The sequence below is a fragment of the Cyprinodon variegatus genome, unplaced genomic scaffold (assembly GCF_000732505.1).
Source record: "Cyprinodon variegatus isolate N-32 unplaced genomic scaffold, C_variegatus-1.0 Scaffold469, whole genome shotgun sequence".
NCBI lineage: Eukaryota > Metazoa > Chordata > Actinopteri > Cyprinodontiformes > Cyprinodontidae > Cyprinodon > Cyprinodon variegatus.
In genome coordinates this window covers 277599-289882 of record NW_015150922.1, presented here as the reverse complement: position 1 = coordinate 289882, position 12284 = coordinate 277599, and the positions used below count along the sequence as shown (strand labels likewise).

The following is a 12284-nucleotide window of genomic DNA, read 5'->3' as shown; positions in this document are numbered from 1 at the left end:
AAAACGTTTAAAGAATCCCCACATTTTGTTTTTATGTTTTCATTTCCACATAGATGTCTGGAGTGAACAGTCATTCCAGACTGATCCAGACCTGCCACCAGGATGGAAGAAGATCACAGACATGGCTGGTATCTACTACTGGCACATCCCTACAGGCACCACCCAGTGGGAGCGGCCCTCCAACCATCCACCTCCACCTGGACAGACTGAGACCCCGGCCCTGGCTGATCCCACAGCCCCCGCTCCACGTAAACACTCGCTGGGCTCCCTGAGCCCGCTGCCCACTCCAGAAAATGAGGTTAGAGAGAGACAATAAGCTAAAGCTTCAATGCTGAACTTAGAATTTTTGTTGCTATGCTTTTCACCATTAATAACATTTGACAATTAGGTATGATGTTCAAGTCCAGTCAGTTTTAAGAGAATTTTTTTTCAAAACAAAATGTGCATAGTCTGGTAATGAATCCATATTTTGGATGATTTTAAAAAGTTCTCCAAATTTGGGACCAAAAAGGCTCTGATATCGATGACAAACCAGCTGCTTTTCTAAAGAAGAGAAATACATTTTTAAATTTTACCAAAACACAACAAGATGTTTTAATGCAGAAAGAGTAACAAATCCCTGTGATGTGATATATTTATTTTTTTTTTTTTAAGTTTTTTCTTTTTCTGTGTGCATGCATGGATGTAGTTGTGCCAGGCTGAGATCTTCTTTAGGGGTTCGACTCGTTCAGGAAGCACCACCTCTGACAGCTCGGTGGAGCCTCTGTCCACTCAAGACTCCACCCTCCCCTCATGCGGATTTGTCAACAGCTGCTACTTTGTGAGTATTGACATATTCTCCTATTTCTTTCACCATGGTTGGGTCTTTGATCAAATGTTTCCTTATCATAAATAACTGTCACAGTGTGTGATTTGAATGAATGTTGCTGTTTATACACAGCGCCTTGCCAAAACATTATAGATGCATACAAAACAGCTTAAGATCAGTCAGATTAGATGGAGAACATTATTTATCATATTTTGCCTCAGGTTCTCAGTAGAAAAGGATGTTTCATTTTATTATTTTTTTCTGTTATGTATATTTTGATGCTTTTGTCTAAATGTATTGATTTAAGTAAAGTGAGAAGAAAACATAAGATTATTCAAAGTTCTGCTTCCTCTCATTCAGGAGTTTAGAACACTTGTTTTAACATAAAAATTGAATATAAATGACTTTAAAGATAAAAAGCCCCCCATCCTCTATAATGGTTCCACCAACGTGTTTTACTCTGGGGTTGGTTATGGGCAGAGCTACTTATTATATAACAAATATAACAAACACTGTTTTGTATGTAGAACAAAACATTTTGTTTTCTTCTTTCTTCACTCAAGTTACTTCTTCCACATGCCTCACATTTCTTGTGGAAAAAAAATGCAAACAGGACTTCCTGAAGGCTCTGTCAATGGGTCTGATTTAGTTTGATATTAAAAAAGGAGGGCAAAAAAAAAGGCTTAAAACGGAGGTCATTGGTAGGCTGACGTAGTCCTTCTCAATTCTAGTCAGAATATGAGTCTGATACTGCTCCATAGAGCTGTGATTATGGGGCGTGTTTCGAACGAACCAGGAAAAAAAATCCCTCTGCACTCAATTGGATAGACCTACAACCAATAAGAGCAACGGAGTGCGTGACGTATGTTAAGCGAGGCATAGTTGTTGTCCACAAAAATCAAAGCGTGCAGTTTCACGCCTAGAATAAGAAGATGAGCCTTGATCGCGTTTCTCTGTTCCTCTTTTAAAATTAATTTGCTGTCGATATCTTCTAGAACAGACCTAATAGCAGAATCTACTCACCTCAACTCTCCAGCAGCAGCCATTGTTGTTGTCACCCAAGCGCCCTTTGGTCACTAGGTTGATTATGTTACTGTTGATCATCTGTCCATCATCGTATAAAGCCTGCCCTGACAATTTGATTGGCCCGCCAGATACTGTGCGAGCATACTCGCGCTACTATTGAGCAATGCCAGACCGAACTTCCCGACCTCAAACGTTGTGGGCGGGACTAAGTTCGGAATGGGTCATTGGTGCTTGATTTATGCATTTATGCTAACTTTCATTATAAATCACATGGTCGTCAGATAAAAAAAGCTGAAGAATTAACTCAAAGTGGTAAAAACAGTGGCTTTCCTCTTGATGATTGTTCCTATGAGTTTGGTTTATGGAGTGCATGACTAATACCTGTTGAGTCTTTTAGCTCTTTTGGGTTTTTGTTCATCATAGCTTTATTTGCACTAAGATTAAACTAAACGTACATTCACCTTAGGGCGATGCTATTAATTGCATTTGCAATAAAGTCGCAATTTAACAAAATGCAATTTTAAAATCCTAGATGCACTCAATTTTGGTCATATTACATTTAAGTAAACTTAATTCAGTAGCTAAATTTCTTATGTCTGCGCTTTAGTTGGTGGTAATATGTTCAGAGTAGGTTTGCAACCACACAGAAGAGAAGAGAGAGATGCAACTAGCTCACAGATTCATGCCGCAAGAAGAAGTTTGCGCCTTTTTGCACAAATGTAACAGTAAAGTCCTGCTAAAATTGGACTTCGGACAAGCAAGCTTCCAAGGTAATGAAAAATCCTAAACCCTTTATTAAAAACATTTTCATGCAAAAAAAAAAAAACAATCCCATTATTGGTTTAAAATAATCGCAATTTTCTTTATTGTCAAAATCGTTCAGCCCTAATTTACTCTAGGAGTGGAATTTATTAGAGGTTTATCGTTATCAAGATTGGTTTCTAGTCATGATAACAATTTCGCTTTATCGTCTTATTTAATAATAAGTTAGAATTAGTGATGATAAACTAAACTAATGTGTAATTTAGAATTTTATTTTTTAACATTCTTCTTTCATTTTCAAATTGAAAGAATATGATTAATTCTGGTTGCTAAGCAATGTTAAGTGATATGAATCTCTCTTATGTAACCTGATGAAAGCTTTTTAAAATTAGTGTATTTATTCAAGAGCAGTGTTTGCATTGTGGGCCTCTGTGACATGCAGTCACAGACCTATAATTACCTAAGCGCGGCTATAAAGAATTAATGAAGAGTGTTTTTATTGTCAATTTTATCATTTATCCCTACTGTACTCCTATCACTATTTGGGTGACTCCTGAGGGCAGTTGGTCACACTAGACATTGTTTTGGGGTATCAGAGTAAGGGAGGCAATCTACGCACACAAACATACATGCATATATATTTATGTATGTATATGTTGCCTTTTTTTCTATTCTTTATTGAGACGGACAGAGAATCTATAAGCGTCTCTCCAGGCCAGCTGCAGAACAAGGCTGTGCTACAACAATCAGTCGGTCAGTCATGCTGAATGATGGAATAAAGTGAAGAGAGGAAAGAAGACTGATGCAGAGCAGCAATGTCTAGATAAAATATTGATCCATCGTGAATGGGCTGATGTTGATGGATGGATCTGGCCAAATGAGATTCTTGCTTATCAATCTTCTCCATGTGTCCTCCACACTGCTGGTGTCTTTGGCGCTGACACAAAAGCTGGATCAAACAGTGATGCATTTTTAGCCTGTTCTTCAGTTTGATTGAACTCTTTCTTTCCCTCTGTAGCCTCGATCCACTTCTCTTCAGGAGACCTCAGATCAAGAAAGTCAATCTCCACATCATGAAGATGAAGATAAGGTAGGAGACTCAAACTCGACCCCAGGGCCTTTCTCCTTGCTATTATTTGGGGAGAAAATTATGCAGCTTATTCCTTTTTTACATCTGTCTGAATTTGAATTATTGCTTTAATGGGAAATGGATTGGATCAGTTTCCTCTTTCGATTTTTATAAAAGCATTAAATATATCTGTAGATATTCTAACAGTTGCAACCAAAGAAACTCAATGTAACTTTTTAATATCGATTGTATGTTTATTCAGCTTTAAAAATGTCTAAACTTTATTAATTATCAGTGGTGAATTCTTTATTTATTTTATTTTTTTCAATTATTTTTAAGATTTTCTGAAGAAAAATAAAGTGTTAAATAGAAAGAAAATATTTTTTTTGTCGTTTCTCAGTTATTTTTTTTTTATCCATGAAAGCAAGTTGATAGTTGTGTTCCTAAGAGCACTTCTAGGTTGGTTCTATCTACTATAAGTCATATACTTTTCTTGTGCCCCCTGGAGGAGGCTTTCAGTACTACAGACACTAGCATTCACATTTATACAAAAACTGCAAGTCCGCTAAGCTCAACAATGGAACAGTTAAATTTCATGAACTATAAAGCAACGTTTAAAATGTACATGTGAGTTAATCATTGTTTTTCACAATTTGTCTCTAATAGAGACATAAAACAAATAACTTACACTTTATTTCATGCCTTATGTAAAGTCAGTGGAGAAACAGGTTTGATAATTGGGCCTATGCATTAGTTGGTCTTTTGTGTATTTTTTTTTTTTTTCTTTGCCTAAATATGAACAGCAATGCATTTTTGACTTATTTGGGACTTAAAGGTATAGTGGAGGATTTTCACGAATTTTTTTGAAAAGACCTGCCCTTTAAAAAAAAAAATGCACATGCACAATCCTATACCCGCTCCAGAGAGGGAACGCCTGTTAAACACGTGCAAAAGCATACACAAGCCCATTTCTCGTTGTGCACGCTCTGTTTAAAAGTTGCTGCACAGACATCAAGCTTTACAGCAGCACGCTACAGGAGATAGTAGAAAACAGCCGTTTCTTTTATCAAAGCCTCTTCATGCCATCGGAGAGCCACAGTCATTTCCTTCCCGGAGATTTTCCACATTCTGTTGATTGGTAACGATATTAATGAACCTAAATCACGGGATGTCTCTAGGTGTTTACATTTGCGAACCCTCGCCATCAGGAGCTGCTGTTCACTCACCATGTTTTCCATGCGAATCCGTCCGAGTATTTACATGTTTTCCAGGTGGTCCGTTTGGACAGAATTTCCACGTGGAGAGGTGTGCAAGCCCAAAATTATGTGATTTGGCTGCTTTATATTTCTACAAGGAGCCTGCATTGTATTGTCAGATTTTGAAGAATTTGTTCATGTTACAGATCTGCCAGAATTTGTTGCCAATTCCTTTGTTTTACATAGGGCCACATCAGTTTGAATTTCTCCCATATAAAATAAATTAAATCATGCTTTGAAAACGGTTGTATTTCTTTTCTTTGTTTTTAAAACTACAGAAATCTTAAGAGGCTAAATCTCACAGCATAACGCATTACGTTGAGATCTGCAGAATATATTTGAATTTTTATATGAAATATATGTTTAATCCAAATTTTTCAATGAGTAACTAGTTAATAAAAAAGTTACATTTGATTTTACAGATTTAGATTTTTTAAAGTGAACCATTTCCTATAAAGTAGGATGTCTGATATTCAAAGGTTGCTCCTTATTGCTGCATCATAAGACCTTGCAGTAAACTGTTCTCCACCCGCTCCTTTGACTTCTATTGGTCGATCCAACCCTATCTGTGTTTGTGTCTTAATGTTGAATGTAGAAGCAGATGTGGAGTGAATTTGGAGGAAAAATTGATAGTGAAGTGTGGAAGGCAAGTATTATGCACTCAAATGTCAGCGACTTAGCTCCCCATTTATTTCACCCCCCCTCCCATGTTTGGATCTAATACACTCGGAGTCACTGCTTGAGCAGAAGCATGTGTGGCTGATGCTTCATCATAAATATCACCGCACTGATAAAAATGTCTTATTTGGATGCAGTAACACCTTTAACTGTTTTTTTCTTAATAAAAATGCTTCTTTCCATCCTAATTACATAGCTGTGAATGTGTTTTACACACAGAAAATGTGTGTGTGTGTGTGTGATGCCTGTTACCGTTTGTCTCTCAATGTAGCATGTCCTGCTGACCGCTGCCATTTCCTCATCTAGCAAGGCCCCTCTGGCCACATGTGGATGCATGCTGTGACATACTGAGAAAAATCAAGATGTTTGCATTCGTTTTGTACATTGTTGGTATGCATTAGCCCCCCAGCACACTGGGCTTTCAGTGAACCCCTAGACTAATGACATGTAGAGTAAACCATGGGTTATAAGTATCAAATTGGCTGGTTCATTGCTTTTAAAAAATATAGAAATCCAACTTGTAGAAATGATATATAACAGATTCAAACTGTTATTAAAGCTTAAGCAAAAATCAGTAGTTTGTAGAATCAGATTTAGAGGCATAAAGGAGAGAAATGCTTTTAATTGTTTTAGGTTTCGTTGGAATTCCCTTAGGATCTCATCTTACTACTTCATTTCATTTCAGAATTTAATAAAAAATACTTAATTTATACCATAGGGAAACTGAACATTGTTGCAGCTTTATTATTGCATGTGTCAAACCAAAAACTTATCTTAAAGATATTTTTATTTCTGTGCATCAGGACCTGCAGGCGGCCACGGTGAACCCTGACCCCAGCCTGAAGGAGTTTGAGGGGGCCACGCTTCGCTACGCTTCTCTCAAGCTGAGGTGAAGAGATAGTAAACAGTGACAGAGGGATCAGACCTATCCTTTGAATATTAATCAGTAGCCTGCAGTTGCAATCCAAATTTATCTCTGTGTTTCCCTGCTGATCTACTATTCTGCCGTATTCAGTCAACCAACAAATCAGTTTCAGCTGTTTTAAATACTTAACATAGTTAATTCAATCCAAAGGTAGGAACCATGTTAATTAACCATCTTCTCTATTATGCCTTTTTAAACTTCATTTATTTATTTCAGGAACCGTCCGACCACAGAGGAAAACGAGACACGCAGCGTAAACAGTGGCCCAGAGGCTAAGGTGAGCGGTTTATGTGGCTTCATGTATTTTCATTGCTCTCAAAATTAGTTTTCTTCATGAAAATTCAGAACTTCTCTTTAGCTTTGCATTCATGTTTTTTTTTTGTCTCAACTACTATAGCAATCGTATTGCATTTAGACTGCATGGGGTGCAGAAGCAGTAAAAAGTGGTTGAAAATAGATGAAATATTGTTTTTAATGCCAATTTAAAGACAACAATAGTATGTTTAAAATGAAAAACACTTGGCACAGCCTGACTACAGTTTAAAGGTTTTAATATGTATGTTATGAAGTTTGGGTGTATTGCTGTGAGATGGGGCACAGCTCAATCATATATATATATATATATATATTTTTATACTTGATTTTTGTTGATTTAATAGTTTTAGAAATACACATACATACATTGAACTGTTAAACCCCCCTTTTAACAGAAATTACAGAGTAAATAGTTTGACAGGAGCAGTTTAATAATATAAAAAAAGGGGCAATTACATTTATTATACATTTGATATCAAGCTCCTGTGAATATTCAGTTTCTTCCAGTATTTATGGTATTTATAATTGGCAAGTCTTACTGAAAAAGTCAGTCTATCCATAGCATAATTTGCCTCAATTATGTTTTTCCAGTCCAAACATCATGGTGGTTCCACATCAAGCCACCTGCAAGCTCATTCATTTTTTAATTCCCTTTGGAGAGGAAAAAAATAAAATCTCTGCAACATCAAATTCCCTTTCTGCTGTGCAGAGGCCTTATTCCACAGCACCTCTGTAGAACAACTAGTTATGGAAACCTTGTGAACAGACCCATGACTGTCCTGTCATAACCAAACGAGGTTGGTGTGGCGCCGCGGCTATGGCTGAAGGAGGCAGAAACCTCACAACGTAGCCTGTGATCACTGAGACGATCCTTAAAGGGACTTTCTGCTACCTCTGGGGCAGGTAGCAGTGTCAATCCTCAGCTTCCCACATGCTGTTATAAACAGATGGAACTGAAATTAGAGGAAAGGTTAATGAAGATGAGCCTAGCATATGTGCTGTCACATGATGACCTCAGACTGTCTGGATGTAGAAGGTTTTTGTGGAGTTGTCTAGCTAAACAATATTGCCCCCAAGTGGTGAATCTCTTGTTTAACATTTTGGATTTTTCTGCTGAAAATATCCAAATCCTGGATTTAAAGATGGAAGCTTTTTGACCTTTAGGTTGGTGAAAGCATTGGCCAATTGATTTATGATGTTTCTGGATTGTGAAGTTAAAGTAAACTCAATAAGTGGCTGGATTAATTGATGGATGTTCTGAAGATTTAAAGTGGAGCTCAGGCTGGATGCATTGAGCTAAATTAGATGCAGAATTTTATATTGTATTTAAACGACTCAACAGCTGCTTCTGTTTGCTAGTCAAAGAAAGCAGCTCCACATCCTATTCTACTGCTAGAATCTGCATTTCCCATCATTATCTTTCCTCCTATCTTGCCGAGTCATGGTTTTCACCATACTTTCTAAGAATGCTTTTGAGTAAACCAATACACAACCTATTTTTCCTCAAGTTTTTACTCCTCATTATCTTTTCATACAATCCAGGGTGGGATTATTAAAGGATCTAGCTGCATTTAAGGTGAGCAGAGGAGCAGAAGGCCATAAAGCCAAGTCTTGGTTGCTCATTTCAATATTGATAATTTTCTCTGCTAAATATATAATTTTACTGTAATTATGTCTGTTGTCAGTCAAAAGGACTGGCTCCTGCATATTTTAAATGTTGACTGGCTTAGCTTACATTAATCAAACTAATGGTGTATTCCCAGGCCTCTGCAGAACCTGATGACAGAGTTAGCTGTTTAAATGAGCTGTATTGGAGAGTGGGCAAAAGGAAGAAAAGCCGAATACCTGTTTTGGAGGACAGGAGGTTCGTTTGTTTTGTACATAAATAAATAAAACAGCTTAAAAAAACATTTGAGCATGCACAATGTTGACTGCACGCCTGGTCTCCCTTGGTTACCATCAACAAGTCGATTAGCTGGGGCAGCAGTGCTAGCTTGGCTTCGGTTTAATAACCCTTTCTAAGCAGCTTTGTGTGTTGACGTCTTTAGGAGCAGTGAATAAAGTTTTGAGGAATTTTTAATCTTGTTAAATCTTTTAAGGGGTCTACTGTACTTTGTCGGAAAGATTGAAATGTATATAAATGCTTAGTGGGGTTGGACATCTCTATTTCCTGTAAAGATAATCAACCACCACTCCTAGATTCTGATTATTTTAAAGAGGATGAAGGTTCAAACTAGCTGGCCAGACTTCTGCCTGGATGAAAGACGTGAAATTCAGTGTTTCTTTGTTTTTTCTACTCAATTCAATGAGTATTTGTAGATGTTAATTTTGATTATATCAACCGTCTACTTTTAATAAACTTTATATTCCGCAAGTGTATAGCTATCCAACCTCTGAACTAAAATATATAAATGCTGTGATTCCTCATTAAACCACATTTAGACTTGTTCACGGTCTAATGCAGGTACTTATGCCCTACTAGATGTAGCATTTAGCATTTATGCATTTAGCAAATGTTTTTATCGAAAACGACTTACAAAGCAGACGCAATGTTACAGTTATCATCTATATGACAATAAGTTCTATAGAGGAAAATCCCTAGTCAGAATCATCGGTGACAGCAAAGAGATAGAGGAATGTACAGAAAGGCTTTAGAGCAGAGGTCTTCAACAGGTGGTCCGTGACCCCTAGGGGGTCCACAGAGGTACCGCATGAGGGTCACGAAAGTTTTGGTTGATTAAACTATTTATTATATTCTCCCCTGCAATTTTTTCCACTAATTGAAATGTCTTTAAATCCACATTAACATGAATTTAGTAAACAGATAAATGGAGGCAGAAGATGTCTTTCAGTCATCAATGCCAGGGGCGGTTCTAGACCAAATGTACCAGGATGCCAGCAGGGGGCCAGCGTGTTTTCATGGTGTAACAGAAAAGCATGAAATAAAAAAAAGCAAGGTATATATTAAAAGAGCTGCATAAAGTAACATTTCTATTCAATTAGATTTAATTGAAATTCTATGTCTTAATATACATTCAGAATTTAGGAATTTTACATATTTTTGACTTAATTTAAGTTCGAATTACCTTTTTCTATAAAATCTGAATTAGAACTCAAGAAAGATGGATAAATTCAGCCGTAAAAATTAGAGCAATTTGTTTTGAAAAAAAGTACAGGGACCAGGACATGATCTACAGAGACACTGGCCCCCGTTGGCCCCAGTCTAGAACCGCCCATGATCAATGGACACACAGGAGCTCTTTCAAGCTGGGCACCGTTTCATTCACAACACCTGTCCCATCAACCGGGAATCAGAAATACTTTAATAATCCCAGGGAGGGATTACTTTAGTTACATTACTCCATCTGTAATAGAGTGACTATAGGACCACATTATATATAATTAGGGGGTCCCTGCTCCGTCTCGCCATCAGTTTGGGGGTCCTTGGCCAGGAAATTGTTGAAGACCCCTGCTATAGAGGGTACAGAGCTATGGTTAAGAGTTAGGATGGAAGATGCTGTTGGAAGAGGATGTTCTTTAGGAGTTTCCTAAAGATAGACTGGGATGCTGCTGTCCTTTTAGTGCTTGGTAGGTCATTCCAACAGCTTGGAACAACCTATGAAAACACTCTGGATTGTCTGAAGTGTGGTTAGGCACTGCAAGACGACAATCCATTTATGACTGGAGTGACCGAGTTATGATATAAAGCCTTTGCTAGATGGTTCAAGTAGACGGGAGCCTTAAAGCACTTTGTGGGCTAGCACCAGGGACTTTTCAAGCTTTTATTGTCATTACACTGTCACAAGTACAGATCAACAACATGAACCCTCTGCATTTAAACCATCCCCTTGGGGAGCAGTGGGCTGCCATTGTGCAGCACCCGGGGAGCAGTGTGGGCTTAAGGGTCTTGCTTAGAGACCGAGAGTGGCAGTCTGTGGGAGTGGGGCTCGAATTCAGAACCTCAGGATTCCAAGCTCTATGCTCTAACCCCTAGGCCACCACTCCCCCAATTTGAATTTGATGTGGGCATCCAGGGGTAACCAGTGGAGCTCAATGAACAGAGCGGTGACATGAGACTTTTTGGGCTGATTGAAGACGAGACACGCCGCCGCGTCCTGGATCATTTGTAACGGTTTTACTGTACAGGCTGGGAGAGCAGTAAGGAGTGTGTTACATTAGTCAAGGCAGAAGATAACCATAGACTGTACAAGGAGCTGGGTAGCATGTTTTGTTGGGTATGGCCGGATCTTTGTTATGTTTAGTAGTGTGAAGCGATAAGGTCGAGAAACAGAGGTAACATGATCTTTAAATGTCAGCTGGTCGTCATTCATGGGACCCAAGTTGCTGGCTGCCTTTTATGGAGTCAAAGACAGGGATCCAGTCTGGACGTGAATATTGGCGTGTATGGTTGGTTTGGCTGGCAAAACAAGCTGCCTGTATTTTATTGTTTTGTGTATTTTATTTTATATATTTTATTATATTTACTTGTTTTTACTCTAGTGTAAGGCTAGGCTGAGTTAATGGTAAGTGAAGTTACCATATAAAACTGATCCCTGATGTCATGAATAAAGCAACTGCCAATGTAATCCTTAACTCTGTAAGATCTGGATTAAATTTGTATCTGATCGAGAAGTAGGTAGAAAACGAAACAGGAACTATTGTAGCATAACAATGTAAAAGGAGGAAATTATTTAACCGAAAAGATCCACCTTCCTTGCAGGATGTTGCACTACTGATAAAGGGGAACCTAATTCTGTTGGGCATACCTAACTTAGTCAGACTGGATATTGAAACAAGGAGTCAAAACTAAGGATGTGTCTCTGTGGCTTCTTTCTTTGATTTGATGACACACATCAAGTCTGAGTCCTTTTGTGGTTTACTGCTATTTTAAGATGGCTGTCAGAGTTGAGAAAGTCTGCAAACCACTGCTGTAAATAAAAGCAACATGTTAACTCACTCTTTGTCCAATTTGTGTGCAGTGTTTTGCAGTGCGCTCTCTGGGTTGGGTAGAGATGGCCGAGGAGGACCTTGCTCCTGGGAAGAGCAGTGTCGCCGTCAACAACTGCATCCGACAACTGTCCTACTGCAAGAATGACATTCGGGACACCGTAGGCATCTGGGGAGAGGTGAGGGACATTGCTTAGAGTAGGGTTGATATCAATTGATAGCAGATTAACAGGCTTTTTTGAACTGCAGTGATCTGAATCAGGTGTTTTAAAGCAGAGAAACATCTAAAACATGCAGGGCAGTGTGTCTTGGGCACCAAGGTTGAAAGATACAATACATTTCTAGGCGTCAACCCAACTTTGGTTTGCAAGAACTTTTTCAAGTCCACCCCCACCCAAACCAAACTTTCCAACTGTTGAGCAAAGTTGTCTTCTCTATATAAGATAAGCTACAATCTCTCTTAAAGGAATAGTACACCCAAAACCTGATTAGCCTTCA

At 38.3% G+C, this 12284-nt stretch overlaps 1 protein-coding gene across 5 annotated transcripts in view; it reads left to right on the top strand.

Annotated features, from left to right (window-relative positions):
* The window catches only part of apbb2 (amyloid beta (A4) precursor protein-binding, family B, member 2), a 69227-nt gene that overhangs the window by 38958 nt on the left and 17985 nt on the right, over nt 1–12284 (top strand). For 4 of the 5 annotated variants that reach the window (XM_015389672.1, XM_015389671.1, XM_015389670.1 and 1 more), the window contains exons 5-11: nt 54–298; nt 689–820; nt 3615–3686; nt 5517–5567; nt 6403–6488; nt 6741–6801; nt 11819–11965. In XM_015389672.1, coding sequence (XP_015245158.1) covers nt 54–298; nt 689–820; nt 3615–3686; nt 5517–5567; nt 6403–6488; nt 6741–6801; nt 11819–11965 — 794 coding nt within the window. The remainder of the gene's footprint in view (nt 1–53; nt 299–688; nt 821–3614; nt 3687–5516; nt 5568–6402; nt 6489–6740; nt 6802–11818; nt 11966–12284) is intronic. The other variant, XM_015389673.1, reaches the window with a different exon arrangement.